At 57.1% G+C, this 15,844-nt stretch overlaps 1 protein-coding gene and 1 long non-coding RNA gene across 4 annotated transcripts in view; one reads left to right on the forward strand and one right to left on the reverse strand.

Annotated features, from left to right (window-relative positions):
• Window positions 1–505: 505 nt before the first annotated feature.
• LOC123393198 lies at window positions 506–8,994 on the reverse strand. Of its 2 annotated transcripts, none has more exons than XR_006607919.1 (3): window positions 6,727–8,993; window positions 6,450–6,542; window positions 506–4,200 (listed from the first exon to the last, which is right to left on the reverse strand). It is a non-coding gene; the product is annotated as an uncharacterized LOC123393198 (long non-coding RNA). The 2 variants fall into 2 exon arrangements; XR_006607920.1 differs by lacking the exon at window positions 506–4,200 and adding an exon at window positions 4,489–6,281 and having other exon boundaries at window positions 6,727–8,994.
• A 296-nt stretch (window positions 8,995–9,290) lies between these two features.
• C2CD2 (C2 calcium dependent domain containing 2) overlaps window positions 9,291–15,844 on the forward strand; it is a 52,211-nt gene continuing 45,657 nt past the window's right edge. The window contains exon 1 of one of the 2 annotated variants that reach the window (XM_045084459.1): window positions 9,291–9,911. In XM_045084459.1, the coding sequence (XP_044940394.1) occupies window positions 9,639–9,911 (273 nt within the window). In that variant the 5' untranslated portion in view covers window positions 9,291–9,638. The remainder of the gene's footprint in view (window positions 9,912–15,844) is intronic. The other variant, XM_045084458.1, reaches the window with a different exon arrangement.

Here is a 15,844-nt window from a genome sequence, read left to right on the forward strand (position 1 = left end):
GACCATTTTTAAAGTGTCCCATGGCATTTAGTACCTCCCAAGTGCTGTGCAATCAGCACCATCTAATCCAGACGTTTTCTTCACCTCAGAAAGAAGCCCCTTCTTCCCCTGCCCCAGCCACTGGCTACCACCAGTCTGCTTTCTGCCTCCGGGAATCTGCCAGTTCTGGATGTCTCCTGGAAGTAGAGTCTTAGGGCCTCCGGGCTAGGCTCAGAGCTGCAGGCTGGAGGAGAAGATGCCTCCCGGACTCCTGTGGCCCCCACCACCACGCCGTCGCCTGTCTGGATCCCACTTCCCTAGCTTCCCAGGACAAAGCTTGGTGAGTAGTGAGGACAGTCCAACAAGTGGCCTTGAGCTCTGGAATGTTCCTCCAGTGGCCTCCTGGACGTCCTCCAAGGACCCTCATTTATTACATGCAGTAATAGCCGTCCAGCCCCTCACATCTCTCACTCAACTTCTCCTTACATCTTAGGAAGCATCTTCCTTAGCAGGAAGCATCTGGCAGGCTTGGCTCTGCACGTGGTGGGGGGTGGCTTTGATGAAGAAATGGCCCCCTGGGTGACTCACCGCCCCCCCCCACACATTGATGTCTGGACCTCCCAGAGGAGGACACCCTTACGGTGATAGAGAGGGGGGGAGGCACGTTCTGAGTCACGTTGTCCCCAACCCTCCATGCCCCAGGGTCTGAGCACCCCACATGGCGGCTGCCAGCAGGTGGGTGGTGGGAGGAGGCCCAGGGACTCAGCCAATGTGGAGCAGGACAGCCCCACCATCGCCTGCCCCGCCCCACGCGTCTCCAGCACTGACCACATCTCCAGCACCAACAGAACTTCAAGTCAACCACTTCTGTCCTGTTCCTGCAATTTTGCATGACTTCTTAGATCAAATTTATTTTATGACAAAATAATTTTTTTCAAGACCATTTTCTCCCCAAGTGCGGCAGATAAGCACATTTGAGAGGTGGACTGCGGACAGGGAGCAAGGGCAACCAGAGTTTGCCCGCTGGGGGCCTCGGTGAGGCCTGACCTGGACCCCTCATTTCCCACTGCAGAGGAACCCTGATGTTTTGTAAAAAGCAAGCATGACTTGATCACTGGAGCAATAATGCCAGCCGGCCCTTTCCAACAGCTCGGACTAACCGGCAAGTGATTCCCAAAGGTGCGGCGGAGGGAGACGCCGCCTTAAGGGACCAGAAGACCGTGGCTCAGCGGCTCGGCTGGTTGCTCGGCGGCCACCTTTGCTTAAGGCGGCTGTTCCAGCTCGCAGGGGCATCCTGAGTAGTCAGCGTGGGACATTCCTGGTGACCCTGGCTGAACTCGGGACTTCAGGCCTCTGCAGGGGCAGCCCTCTCCGCTTGCGACCAGTGCACTTCGAAGGGCGAAGGGCGGCGGACCCCAGCGGTGTGGCTGGGGGTGGGGAGCAGATTCCCTTTTCACGTTTTTAATTACCTTTAAAGCTTCTTTGTTCTTTTTCACTTATTGGCTTGTCTAAACTCAGCTGTATTGGCTAAACCTGTTTAAAAGCGAGATTTAACTGGGTAAATTTGAAGATCGAACTGGTTTTATTCATAGGTTTTTGCACTTGGATAGCACTTCCTTCTAGCTCGGAGTTGTACACCTGAAGGATTTTTAGAGGAAGGCCCTGGGGCAAGGGAGTCATTAGAAAAGAAAGGATTGTTTCAGGCAGGGTCACCTTCCCTTAAGGGAGGAGCAGGGATCTTATCCCCAGATTCCCTCCTCCTCCTTGGGCGGAGGGAGAGGGCCCCTGAGACAGGTTACCTCCTGGGTTCCCATCAGAACATTCATTGCTGGGTGGTTAGGACTGTATTTGTAGGGGAGGTTGGAACCGCAGTTAGGTTAGGGGTGAAGTCCTGGCATGGGGATTTGGCTTGTGGGCTGGAAGTTTTGTTTCATTTTTTGTTTTTTTAAGATTTTATTTATTTGAGAGAGAGAGAGAGAGGCATGAGAGGAGAGGTCAGTGGGACAAGCAGACTCCTGCAAGGAGCCGGATGTGGGACCTGATCCTGGGACTCCAAGATCATGACCTGAGGCAAAGACAGTTGCTTAACACACTGAGCCACCCAGGCGCCCCAGGGGCTTTCTTTTTGACAGGATTGTAGGTGGTCTCATCTGCCGACTTCCCCAGAGATTCTGTAGCTCGGAATCCGTTCCACAAAGCAGTGAAGCCAAGGGGTGACAGCGACTGTCATTGCCCTGCAGGGGGGCTTCTGATACCCCCTTTTATATAAATGTTCACGTGGACTTTCTGAGATCATGCAGAAGCAGGTGTTCCTTTAAATGAAGACCAGCTTCCTTGAGATGCTCCTGAAACATGCATTTTCCAGTTCCTTTCGAAGGGGTCTGTTCAGTGTGGGAGTCGCCTTTCCACCTGTGTGGTACTCACCCGCTGCCGTCTGGCTGTGAACGTCCCACACCTCGGTGACACAGACACCAAGCCTGCACTGCTCTGTCCTGCCCTAGAGCAATGGGACACAGGCACCGGGAAGTCATTCCTGTCTTCTTTTCCCCATTCCTTTGGGGAAGCCTTGCACCACTGCTGTTTTTCAGCCAAGCCCAGCTGTCATTAGAAGGGCTGCCGGGGTGGCTCGCGTGCTGCTCCTTCCCCCATCTTACTGGACACAGAAGCATGAGTTAGAGCAATACCTGTATGAATCATCAGGAACACATCCAGGAAGGGTCTTTATGTATTAAACAGAAAAGGTTGGGCGGGAGTAGGACCCTTTCCTCCCCCTGGGGCCCGTCAGCCATTCCTTCCAACACTTGGGGACAGGCTGGGCTGTTTCCCTTCCGAGGGCTCTTGGCTTCATCTCTGTGGCCCTCTCAACCCAGGGGGCATCAGACTGCGCTGGATGGGGAGGCAGAGCTAGGAAAGGGAGGCTGGGGCAGCCCATCCCCTCCCCCACCCTGCTCCACTGGCTTCTTCCTCCCTCCCCTGCTCAGCCAGAAGCGGCAGGGGGTGGGGGGGGGTGTGCAGAAGGAGCTGGAAGCTTCCCGGGAAATGATGCACCAAGAGAATGGGTGTGGTGACCCCAGGTGTGCACAGGTACAGGTACACCGCACACTGAGTAGTGGCGGGGGGTGATGACTCCATCGGAATCACTGACAAAATGAGACATCGCAGTAAATCCGTGTGAAGACTTGCTCTAGGACTCTGCAGGCTCATCGTGCAGACTAGCCGGCGGGGAGCGGGCAGGATCACTCACGGAACACCTGCGTTCTGGGGCTGTCTCCCACCCCCCCACCCCCCCAGGCTGTTGTCCCTGCTGAGTTACTTATTAGCGGAATTACTGTAAGGTGCAGGACACACAGAAGCTATTCCTGTTTTCCTCCCTTGAGCACTAGATCAGTGGTTCCCACACTTTAGTTTCCCAGGCCAGGAAAATTGTTCACTTTGTCTCCTTGGATGGCTCGGAGCGGCCCTGGAAGAGACGGGCGCCATCTGGAATACGCATGTGAATGATTTCGCAGGGTCAGGGGTGCTCCTGGGCTGTTTGGAAAACCCTTCAAGGGTGGTTTCCTTGAACTCTTCAAACACGGGAGCTATCCCTCAAGGTAGTTAGTGGTTCTGTCCTGATGCCATGAGAGGCTTACACACACACACACACACACACACACACACACACACACACGAGCGCAAAGGGAAGTTCACACACGAGCGCAAAAGGAAGTTCTAGGTTACATTTGAGGTGGGGAGGCTTCCTGAGTCCCCCATGAGGCGGGCCGGGCTGTGGCCCTCCCCTGGCTTGCGGGGCCTGGCGGACCAGCCACGAGCCCTTCGCTAGTGCCCTTCTTCTTCCGAAGTCAGCACCGGGAATAGGGACGTCAGTGGGACTGCAGGGTGAGTGAATCCAGCACATTCCAAGAAGCTAGGAGCAGCACCCTTCGTGCGGCCCAGGAGGCTGAGCCCAGCTAGAAGGCCCCGCGGCGGCTACTCTGAGTTGGGGCCTCTGGTGCGGGCAGGGCACAGCAAGAAGGAGGGAGGGGACTGTCTCCGGGGCCGTCATCTCTCTCTCCCCAGCCGGCCCTCTTGCCGGGCCCCACGCCCACCGAGGAAGCCCTCAGAAAGGATGTCTTTAGGGCAGATCTGATGCTCCGACAGCTCGATCCCAAGTGTCAGCGGACAAGGGCGGCGCCCGCACCCCCCTGAGGGAGGGAGAGTGTGCGTCGTAGGCAGCTGCCTCTGTGGAAGGACATTTTCAAACCCAGAAAAGAAAAAAGGGGAAGAAAAACACAAGGTCAAATATTTCATTCATCTGTTAGGTCCCAGCCTTGGGCATAAGCAAAATTGCCTTGTCACCTTGCTGTCGGGCCATCCCGGGGAGGCTCAAGCGAGGCACCTGGCAGGGAGGGAGCCTGCCATGTGGGTCGGATCACTCCACCCGCCAGCCTGGGCACCGTGCTCCGGCTGGCCCGGGGCAGGCTCCGCAGCGGGCAGCCACCCTCCCCCCACCCCACCTCTCCCCCTCCCCCTCTCGCATGACTCAGTGGGCCCATCCTGTTGACAGTTCACTCAGGGTGGGAAGTGGACAGCCCAGAAGGCCCCGCTCGTGGTCGGGATGGCCTCTGGGACCCTCCCTGGGGGGCATCTGCGGGATGGGGTTCTGATTTCCCCAGCCGCTCCAGCAGGCCCCGGGACAGGACTCTGTGTCTTCGGCTGGGACAGAGCAGAAGGTCCACAGACGCCCCTCGGATGAACCCTAAATGCACTTCCTTCTTCCTTCCCCTCTGGGTTTGAAAGAGGCCGTGTCTCCTGGACTTCAGGACACAAAAGGCAATTCATCTTCTTCGGACAGATCTTTGCCCGAATGCTTGAGAAATGGGACCCCTTCCTCCCCAGCTTCTAACATTTTTCTCTTTTGAGTAGAATTTGTTTGCTTTATAAAAGGTGCTGGAAACAACACGAGTTTGGGGGCCGATGCCCCCTGGGCTCAAACCCGGGCTCTGCCACTTTCTCACTTGCATGGCCTTGGACAAGTGACTCAGCCTCTCTGAAGTCAGCTTCCTCAGTCTGAAAATGGGATAATGCCATCCTCTGCGTGTTGCCCTGAAAATGGAGCGAGGCCACCCAGCCAAGTGCCTCCTGCAGCATCCGTCTGCGGGCACACAGCCCGCCAGGTGCCCAGCCACACCCAGGCCATCATAGGGACCCACCCCACAGGGATGCGTGTCGTGAGACCCTTCATAGAGGGCTGGCTGTGCGCTGGGGGCCATGGGGGCCTGGCTGAGGGCTCAGGCCCGTCCTGCAGGCACAGGGGGCTGGCTGCAGACTGGCGCCCATCCTGTGCCAGTCACTCCTGCCAGGGGAGGCTGGCACGCGGTCCAGTCTGCAGACTCAGAAGCTGCTCTCCGAGCCCTTGCAAGCTGTGCTGTGGGAGTTCCTGCAGATTTGCGGGACTGCGGCTTTCCTCCCCGCGAAGACATCATGAACCATGTCTCAGCTTACGAGTGGTCTGGTCGGTAGAATTCAAGGTCTCTAATGGGGCGGGGAGGGGGGCGGTGGCTAGCTGGTGCAGGGCCCTGCTCTGGTCCCCGGTGACCTTTGGCAGGGTGCATGGATGCCCCACAGCCACTCCGGGCACAACAGGAAACCAGCCCGAAGGCTCTCCGAGTCTCCCGATTGTGGAAATGACTAAGGCCCTGTAAACATAGCCAAGGAGACGGTCAGATGTCCTCACAGACCCCCATTGCCGAGGGCATGGAGCCAAATCTTAAAAGCATTTTGCAGAGAGGGAATTCTCGGAATGCCTTCCCTAGAGGGCTGCTGGGGGAAGCTGCACATTTGTAGTCCCGGGTCCTCCGACCAAGTCCAGGGTCGCCTGTGCCAGCCCTCCATGCCCGGGGCCAGAGCCCAACGTGGTAATTTGAACAATAATAATAACCACACATTGTGAAAAAGGAGCTTCTCCACCAAGTCAGAGTCAAACTACCAACTTTTGGAAAATCCTTTCCTCTTCTACAAATTTAAGGTAATTACTTGGAAATCAGTATTGAAGTGTTTGTTCCGATTTTTTTTGTTGTTGTTGTTAACCCTTTTTAAAAATCCCTAAGAATTCCAGGCTCAACGGTAATGATCAATGTCTAGTAGTAACGTGTTTGTTTATAGATAGGAAGCATACATGACACTCGACAAATGTATGAATTTTTAAAAACGTGGCATCATCACAGCACGTCCTGGTTTGACGGCGAAAGACGTCGAGATGCTCCCATCCTGGATGCAGAGGTTGGGTGACTGGGCAGGATCGCCCAGCAAGCAATGTTTGTCTGCATGAAAAGCATTTTGGGAATGATTTTTACATTAAAGAAAAAATGGAACCATGGAACCTTACTCCTGGGTCCTGTGCGCTCACACCCAGTTATTCTAGAACATTCTGAAGAAAAATTTGGGGAAACCCAGCTTTGCTGTTTCTTCCCTGCCACCGTGGGACTCACCTGGTCCAAGGTTCAGAGTGATGCCTTCTAGAGAATTCCAGGCAGTCGGCTGTCTCTGGTGGGTCTCTGGTGGGTTGATGTGAAGATGGTCTCCTGCAGAGGGCAGGGTGAGAGCCCGGCTCGGGAAGAGAGGCCAGGACCCATGGATCCCACCCCTGCACAGAGACCCGAGCCCCCACTCCCCTCCCCTGCTCACAGAAGCTGAATTCAAAGCAGCGTGTTTCCCTTTTAGGAGTGGTTAAAGCAGCGAGCAGCTGCCGTGAGTGTTGGAACTCACCGTGTCTTCGAAGGTTTGATGGTGAGGAGAGTCATTTCTGGGCAGCAGGGAGATGGGGTGGCGGAAGGAGCACCCTGGCAGCAGGGAGTGTCCCCAGCTGGGGCCGTGAATGACCGGGTCCTCCACGCAAGGTATGAATGGGCCTGGGCACAGGGGCAGCGGCTAGGAGCAGAGGCAGAAGGAGCCTAGTCTTTTCCTAGATTGTAAATGTCGGAGTTTCTATCACGTATGTGTTGGCCAACAGCATTTTCCTATAAGCCCGTGCTGTTCCTCCTTGCCCCTCAATTTGCTTCGACCCAGAAAGAACGCAGAATCTTTGTGTTTACATTCCCCTTGCAGAGACTTCCAGCAGGGTGACGAATTCCAAACCAGGGCTGGTTGCTCGTTTACAGTTTGCTGCAAGCCTCCGAATGAGCCGGTGAGTGAGCGTGCCCGGGAGACGCAGACGCGGCGGTGGAGGGAGACGGGTTCCACCGGTCACACGGGGCGGGTTCTCCAGTAACCTCCAACACGTGTCACCTTGCCTACCCGGGGAGCCGCAGAGCCCCAGGTATCTAGTTATCCCTGTTATTCTGGCACGGGGGCCCGCAGCGCCTGAATTATTCAGCTGCATGGATTTGGCGGCAGATCAGAAAATAATGAAGTGTTTCCTGCACATGAGAAGAGATTTCTGCAAGAAGGGGAGCATGGCCCACCCCCAGCCCCCGCCACTGAACTAGTGTCAAGTGACCAGGTAGCTCACAGGGTCACTCTGCTTCCACTTTCTGATATGGGACTTGCCCAGGAAGGGCTCGTCTCGTCCCCCACCCCGACCCCTGCTCACCTGGGCACTCTCTGCCAGCTTCCTGTTCTGTTTCCCACAGGGGCTCTCAGACTAGCTGCCTCCCAGTCCCTCCCTCTTTTTCAAAGAAAGTCAGGCCCCTTGGGTGTAAACTGCTTTGTCCTGCTGCTGCTCCCTGCCCGCAACTCCGAACTCGCCTTCCTCTCTCTCTCCTGGCCTCTCGCCCCTAGGCAAGAAATACCGCCTTTTCCTCCCTGCCGTGCACCAGGCCTAGTTTAAACTGTTTTCCTGCGCCCTAGGGATCACCTTCTAGCTGGTTTGTCCACCCCTCCCCCCTCCTTCCAACCTGGTCTCCACCTGCTGCTGGAAGCCATATTTGTAAAATTCTTTTTCTTCCCCCCACTCTGTGCCTCAGAGAGCTTGTTGCTTCTCCTTTTCCATGGCACAATGGCACAATCCACTGTCCATCCTCTGGAGGCCTCAGTTGCAGCTTCTGCCTGCCCCCGACTACCTTCAGCTCTCATTCCCACTTGCCCTCTCTGCCTCAGGGCCTTTGCACATGTGTGCACGCGCACACACACGCGTACACGCACGCACACACACACACACGCGTGTGCGCATATATTTTCGTATACCCTTGTACTGACCCCCCTTCTGGGAGGTGTCTCCCTCCTGTCTTTAGCATCTGGGGTTCTCTTTGCTTTACTGTTCCCAGGGCCTTTGCATAGTAAGTGTCCAAAATGGTACCACCCTGTAAACCAGAGCTAGGTTCCTAATCCCTGATCTGCCAAAGCAGCCTGTCTCCTTAGCTAACTCTCCTCTGGACCAGTTTCTAAGGTTTTTCTTCCCCAGCATAGTGGCAGGGAGGGGCTGAGGTGGAACTGGGGAGGACCCCTCATGTGGCCACACCGAGGCCAGCATCCCCACTGATGTTATCAGGGAGGCTGGTACCCCCGGAATGCTGGGGGAGAGAAGGCTAAGCGCTGGGGTGCAGGGACGCGAACTCAAGGTCAAATCCGTCTCCTAACAGCTGCAGAAAATACATGAGAATCGCTGTTTCGTGATTTAGGCCTTTCATCCGGCCTTGGAGAATCTCGGCTAGTGTTTTGTGGGATTTCCTACTAATAGGAGTTGAATCTGCAAGGTGAGGGGCGCGCAAGTCATGCCTCGCAGGTGCACACACACGTGCACACAATTCATAACAAATAACACATCCCTGCAAAGTTGGGGCGTTTTTCCGAAGACCCTCCTTGGGCGTGAGCACGCAGCCCCCAAGGCGAGGCTCGAGGACCTCCCGACTTCAGGGTGCAAGTTGTGGATTTCTAGGGACTTTCCAAGTACGTTAAAGCCAAACACTGTCTCGTTGTTGGGCAGATGGTGATCCTAGAAATCACCCTTCCACGCGCATAGGCGCGCACACGCGCGCACTAAAGCCAAGCCAGCCGGCCCCACCGCAGGCCTGGGGTCCAGCTCCCTGGAAAGCCCCGCTGAGGGAAGCCGGTCTCCACGCCTCCGCCTCCGCCACCACCGGCAACAGTCACCAGAGGGCCGAGCGGCGCGCGCACGTGGCGGGGCGGGGACCGGCTAGGCGCGCGGGGCCGCGGGGCCTTTAAGGGGCCCGGCGGGCCGCAGGGGAGACGCGGCCGGGAGGGCCGGGGCGCTGGGGCGGTGTTGGCCCCGCAGGCCCCGCCCCCGCCCCAGGCCCCGCCCCCGCCCCGCCCCGGCCCGAGCCTCCTCCGGCCACTGCTGGGCCGCGGGCGGGACGCCCGGGGCGGCGCGCGGAGGAGGAAGCGCGCCGGCCGCGGCCCGGGACCTGCCCAGACGCGCTAGTCGGGATCGCCGAGCGCAGCGTCCCCATTTTCCAGGCGTGCGGGGCCGGGGCGCAGTCCCGGGCCGCGGCCGTCGTGCGCCGGCCGGCATTTCCCCTCCAGCTCGCCCCGCGCGGCCGCCCGGCCTCCGGGCCCGCGCCGCCAGCCGCCGACCCAGCTCCGCCGCGCCCTCCTCCACGCCCCCCGCGAGCCGGGCCGGCCGCGCGCTCATGTCCTGAGCTCGCCGCCCGCGGGCTCTGCGCCCCCGGCCGGGGGGTGCCCTGGCAAGTTGGGGCGAGGCGCGCCGGGTATGCGCCATCACCATGTCCCGCCTGAGCTCGTGGCTCGGGGAGGTTCAGTGGCTGGTCTTGGTGTCGCTCTTCGTCGTGGCCCTGGGCACGGTGGGCCTGTACCTGGCACAGTGGGCGCTGGCCAGGGCGCGACCCCGGCCCCCGCGGCGGGCTGCCGAGCCTGGAGAGGGCCCGCGCCCCGAGTCCGACGCGCTGCTCGCCTGGATCCTGACGCTGAACAGCTGGAGGAGCCAGTGGCAGGCCGCCTGGGTGACCGCCCTGAATGATGAGGCCAAACGGAAAGGGGTGAGTGTCTGAGGGCGGGTCGTAGCTGCGAGGCTGATGGCCCGGTGCCGGCACTTAGGGCAGAGCTCGTTCCTGGAGGGGTGGAAGTGAGTCTTCCCCTCCGCAGAGCGTTCTTGAAAGTTGGGAGAAGGACCCCGGGGAGCCGAGGACCCTTGATGGGGAATCAAGACAAAGCTTAGATGGTATTCACCGCCCATCAGGTGTGCCAGGCTGCAGTCCCCATGGCAGGGACACGTGGGACCTGGAGGGACTTGTCAGGGGGGCCCACTGCCCTTCCTGGAGTCCCAGGTGGGTTCCCGTACCCAGCTGGACACTTTCTGCTCCCGCACCTGATCGATGAATAACCGTGACCCAAATGTGATTCCATCTACAGAAATGAATTTTTTCCAGAATGTTTCCAAAAGGTTTGCACCCCTTGGCTTATAGAGGTAGTGGCTTTCGTTGAGGGCCGGGCACCTGCCAGATGTTGTCTTGGGGACTTGCAGGGCATAGATCTTCTCTTTGGACCCTCACAACTCCTGGGGCAGAGGCGTCATCCACATTTTACAGGTGGGGAGACGGAGGCCTAGACAGGTTAGCTGACCTGCCCAAGGTCACATGGCCTGAGGGTAGCAGAGCGGGCTCTGAACTCTGCTGCCTCCTGCCTCCAGGCTGGGGGGCTCACTGCCTCGCTCTGCTGCCACAGTCTCCTGAGGTGGTTTCTTCCACGGTTCGTCCTTGATGACTTGTTTTTACTTTTGAAACCTCTTCATTTTATGACAAGCTCCTGGTGTCTGCAATATCTGGGCATTCCCGAGAGGGATGGAGGCCCGGTGTGTTTGGGGAAGTGCCCGCCCAACGCCGCTCGTCACCTTGCCTTCGCGTGCCTCCACATGTCTGCGAGGCTCCCTGGGGAAGCCTGTGGCCATTCGCTTTAAAAGTATGTCTGCAGGGGCGCCTGGGGGCTCAGTGGGTAAAGCCTCTGCCTTCGGCTCAGGTCATGGTCTCACGGTCCTGGGATCGAGCCCCACATCGGGCTCTCTGCTCGGCAGGGAGCCTGCTTTCTCCTCTCTCTCTGCCTGCTTCTTTGCCTACTTGTGATCTTTGTATGTCAAATAAATAAATAAAATATTTAAAAGGAAAAAAAAAAAGCATGTCTGGACCCCTGACCCTCAGAAATACTCCCTAGCCAGCCCGCTGCCTGGTCTTTGCACCATGATCTTGACTCACATGGCCATGGATTGAAAAAAACAAGAAGTCTTTGAGTGTCAATGAGTATAAACTCATCAGCTCAAAAGACCGTGTTCTGAACTATTGAAAAAATTCACTATACCTTTTGGGTAAAAAAAGCCTTCAGAGTCAGTTGACTGTCATCCATCTTGATGCGTAGAGTCTGTGCCCAGCTGTCCAGAGCGGAACATCTCCCATTCAGGGAAACCACCCCATCTCTCCCCCAAACCCCTCTTTGAAGTAGGCTCCACACCCAGCGTGGGGCTCGAACTCACAACCAGGAGATCAAGCGTCACATGCTCTACCCAGTGAGCCAGCCAGGCGCCCTGGAACCACCCCATCTCTAGGGGGAGACCTAAAGCCAGGGGACCTCACACATGTGAGCAAACACAGATTTGTTTCCCCAGGAAGCTCCCTAGCTGATCTGGTGTCACAGGCCTGGGCTCCGTGGCGGAGTTTCCTTCGGGCCGGTGCTGTGAGCAGATGGGAGCCTCGGCCCAGTTCTCCGCCGGGTTGGAGCAAGGACGGGCCGAGGGATCGGTAGATCCGTTCGCGTCCAGCCATGGGATAGCCCTGCTCACACCGTGTTGCTTCGCGGCCCGACATTTCTATTTCTCGATCGGCTTCAGAAAACAGGATCGCCTCTGACAGGGCGCTTCCCGGCGACCCTCCGCCCGGCGTGCTGCGGGGAAAGGAGGCTCGCTGCGCTCTGGGATTGGTCTTTGCTCAGTCAGGTGAAGCGGAGAACACCAAAAAAGTGCCTGAAGCTTTTGCCCAAATCATCTGCCTCTTTGTGTGGGGGCAGGAGGGACTGTGTGTGCGGAGATTGGTTGTGTGCTCTCTCCTCTCCCTGCGGCTGACCCTGCCCTGCCGTCCCGGACGGCAGCTGTTCCAGACTCCTGCCCGGACGGTAATAGTACCGCTGCGCCTCACGCTGAAAATGTGCCGAGTCTTCTCTCACAGTTTTGAGAGGACGCAGGCTGGTTGTGATTGTGCTGCCGGGGGGTGGGGAGACTGGCTGTGTGTGTGTCTGTGCGTGCGTGTGGCGTTCCTCTTCCCTCCCGGATGCCTGGAAGTGTTGCTTGATTTGTAATCAAATGACAGGTTTTGCAGACAGATAGGATCTGGGTAGGTGACTCGGCATAGTCTGGCATCGTCTGTCCTGTCTCGGGCCACCTCTGTCGCCACACTGGGTGAGGTGGCGTGAGTGGGTGTCCCGGCCCCGGCCGCCAGCCCTGCGGGAGTTTCTCTTTGTCGTCCTCCAGCTTCATTCCCAATGACTCCCACTAATCCCCGATTAGGGTTGACCCTCCGAGCCTGCTCTCCTCTGGAGAGCAAAAGCTTAGTGGCGCTCGCCTGCCTGCCCCTGCCCTGCCCTGGGAGACGGGACCTCCATCCAAATGAAACCCTGCTCCGGCCTTGAATATTAAGACTGGAAGGACCCCGAAACTCCTGTACAAACTTCTGTTGTCACATTCCCCCGTGGATGGCAAGGTCAACTCTGAGACCCAAATGCTGCCTTCACGGAGACACAGCGGGAAGGGGTGAGAGGCGCCGTTGGTGAACCTGCTGTCCTCGCAATGGGGCTGGCCTCTCCCGGCGTCTGACAGCTGGTCGATAACGGGCGCTCTCCTTTGACCCTGGCTGACCATGGACCCTGGCAGTGTAGGCCTCATCGCAGAAGCCTTTGTGAACTAGACCGGGTGGTGATGTGGGGAGGGACGAGGGGAAGCCGTCATTGCTGTGCCGGCCCGTCAGGCTGATGGCAGGTGTGCCGGGAGCCCAGGCGAGCTGCCCGCAGAGCTTCGAGAAAATCCGCACGCTCCCCCACTGCCCGTTCAGACGTGGTAGGTTGGCAGAGCGCAGGGAGCATGCCGTGGTCTTCGCACGCTCCCCGAGTAGCTTCTCACCCATGAGAAGCCCCTAGGTGCACACCTGTCCCTCAGCCAGCCACCAGTCAAGCAGGGTCCCTCCCACCTGTGATGTCGCTGCTCTGGTGTCATGGACACTGAATTCCTGTTGACCGGGTGGCCGGTTCAGACACAGAGAACAGAGCGCTCCCAGGGCTGCCCCGGTTACCAGCCTGGACGTGCCCCCTTCCTTCGGTGAACATTGGTTACCCCAGCCATGGTGCCCCCCAACACCCACCTGGAAGGCTCTGGAAGCCAGGGTGCTTGTGGACAGGCAGCCCCTCCCGGGGCTGACGCTGCTGGGCCACCTGTGGGGAGCAGAAGCTGCAGGGCGAGGCCGTGTCCTGGGGCTGGGGCTTCGGACTGTCTAGAAAAGGCCCGCCCAGCTCTTGGAGGCCCTCAGTTAGGAGGGTCACCAGAGCTATTTGTTGCTTTAGTCGTTTGCCTGAGGATTTTTTCAGAGGAATGTTCTCAATGCAAATGACCAAGGCCTCGGGACCGTTTGTGGTCTTCGTAAAAAAAAAAGACGCCGTGTGAGCTTAAAACGTATTATTAATAGCTCTGACTTTTATATGAGCTTTGACATTTTCAAAAGAGTGTGAAGGTAAGAGTGTGAAGGTGACATTGGGTCAGGGCTGTGGACCTGCCCCAGCCCCTAACCGATAGCCTGTCTGCTGCTCAAACATTCAGGGCTCTCTCCCATGTGGGCCCTGAGCCTAGATCATTCCTTTTGTCTTGAACACTTAATTACCCTTCCTCCTTCTTTGACTTCTGTAAACCTTCTGGTCTCAGAGCAGAGGTCCCCCCGCCATCCTCCCATCCGAGAGGATGCTGTCCCCCAGCCCCCCGCCACCTGTCCTGGTCCCCGCACCTTGTGTCCTCATCAGCTCCCGGGATCGGGGGCCAGCCCAGAGCCCCGTCTGTCCAGGCGCAGCCTCCTTCGTGCCCAGCGTAAGGCTGGCGCGGAGCCGGCGGTGGCCAGGGGCTGAATGACAGGCCCTGGCGGAACTTGTCACCAGACGGGGAGGAATGGTGGCGATGTGGATCACCCTGTCTGGACACAGGCCTTCCCTGCTTGGGAGCCGGCCAAGCCTGGGCATGGCGAGCTGTTTAAGGTGCTTTGTTTTTCCCTTCTAAAGAATCAACAGTCAAGGAGGCGCCCTGATGACTTTGCAAATTGCCCATCTGAAAACCCGGGACTCGGCTCCAGGCCCTCACCCATTCTCCCGAAGAGACAGGAATCGAGGGGAAGGAAGAGTGGGTGTAGTGTTAACATCGACGAAAATGCAGCCAAAGCTAACTTCCATTCCCATCGGCCAGGTCGCGGGCTGCTGAGGAGGGGGGCGACTTCTCACACGCAGCTTGGAAGAGGAAGAGCAGTTTGCACCTCTGCAGCTGGAAGGCACCTCTGTGTGACCTTGGGCGAGTCCTGACCTCTCTGTGCTTCCTCCGCAGAAAGACGGTGCCTTTGGGATCAGTCTGGAAAACTGAATCCTCTGGGAGGGGGTTGAGGTCTGTGTGGGGGTGTTAGCCAGTAGCCAATAAAGGGGGGGCTGTTTTCTTGTAAAGTCTCCCTTAAAAAAAAAAGAGAGAAAGAAAGAAAAAGCAGCTTAAAAAAAAACCCCAACTTTTTATTTTTTTTATTGCTTTTCGATACATAGAAAAGTTGCAAAAATAATTCAGTTTCCATACATTCCTCACCCAGCCTTACAGAACCACAGCCAAGAAATTAACATGGGCACAATGTTACCATATTTCCTAGTGCAGTCATATTAACAATGTGACAGTGTAAGGAACTAACAGTTGGCACAAAGCCTTGAAACTGAAGGCCTGACTTGAAGTTCACCTGGTCTGCCAGTGTCCTTGTGTCCTTCCCGGATCCCATCAGGTCCCGCAGGCACCGAGCTGTGGCTTTTTCCGGTCGTGCAAAGTCGGTCATAGTTCCCTAGTCTTTCCTTGTGTTTCACAACCTTGACACAGCCTGACGTTTTGCCAAATGTCCCTCAATTTGGTGTTTACACGGGGTTGGACTGTGGTTATACAAACCACAGAAATGATGCGCCCCTATTAACGTCCCCTAGCATGGGCTTTGTGACGTCAGAGGAGTCATGGCAGAGGCCTTGGCCATGATCCCCCGGTGAGGGGGGAGTCTGCTGGGCTTTCTTCCATATACCTGTGTCTCTTCTTCTGTCCTCCCCTTGGTGGTGAACAGCTCTCCTGGGAAGCTCCTTCAAGACTGTTACAAATCTGTTACTTGTCAATCTTCTGCTGATTGATTTTGGCCCCATCATGTGTCTGGTCTGTGGACGATGGTTCTGTTTCCTTCTCTCCCACATGGATTCCTTGCAATTCTCCTATGAGAAAGCGCTACCACTTCCCTTCCTTGCCCTTGATGACTTGCATCCGTGTGGACTCTCGGGGATTTATTTTATTCTGCGGTTTATAATCTGATGCCACGGCCACTTGCGTGGTTGGTGGAATGGCTCTCGTGTTGGCCGGTAGGGCCTTTCACGGTAGCCTCTTGTGTTCTGCCTTCAAGATGCACAAATAGACATCGACTTAGCACTTCCCTTCTTCGTGATCCCACAAGATGTTTGCTCTAGACTCATCTCGTATTTTTCATTCTCCGCTCTTCCTGCCTGGGTTCAGCCCCTTCGTGGAGTAGCGCTGATGCCTTTTACTGGAGAAGTGTTTGGAAGCCAAGGTCGGTGCATCCGAAGTGCTCATTACTGTCAGGGTTTCATGGCTTCTAGACCCTTCTGGTGGACAGACGGAGGAGGTGTGGCTGTGTCTGCCAGCAGCTCACAGGCTCAT

The sequence above is a fragment of the Mustela putorius genome, unplaced genomic scaffold, assembly GCF_011764305.1.
Source record: "Mustela putorius furo isolate JIRA1106 unplaced genomic scaffold, ASM1176430v1.1 tig00000765_pilon_pilon_pilon, whole genome shotgun sequence".
Lineage (NCBI taxonomy): Eukaryota > Metazoa > Chordata > Mammalia > Carnivora > Mustelidae > Mustela > Mustela putorius.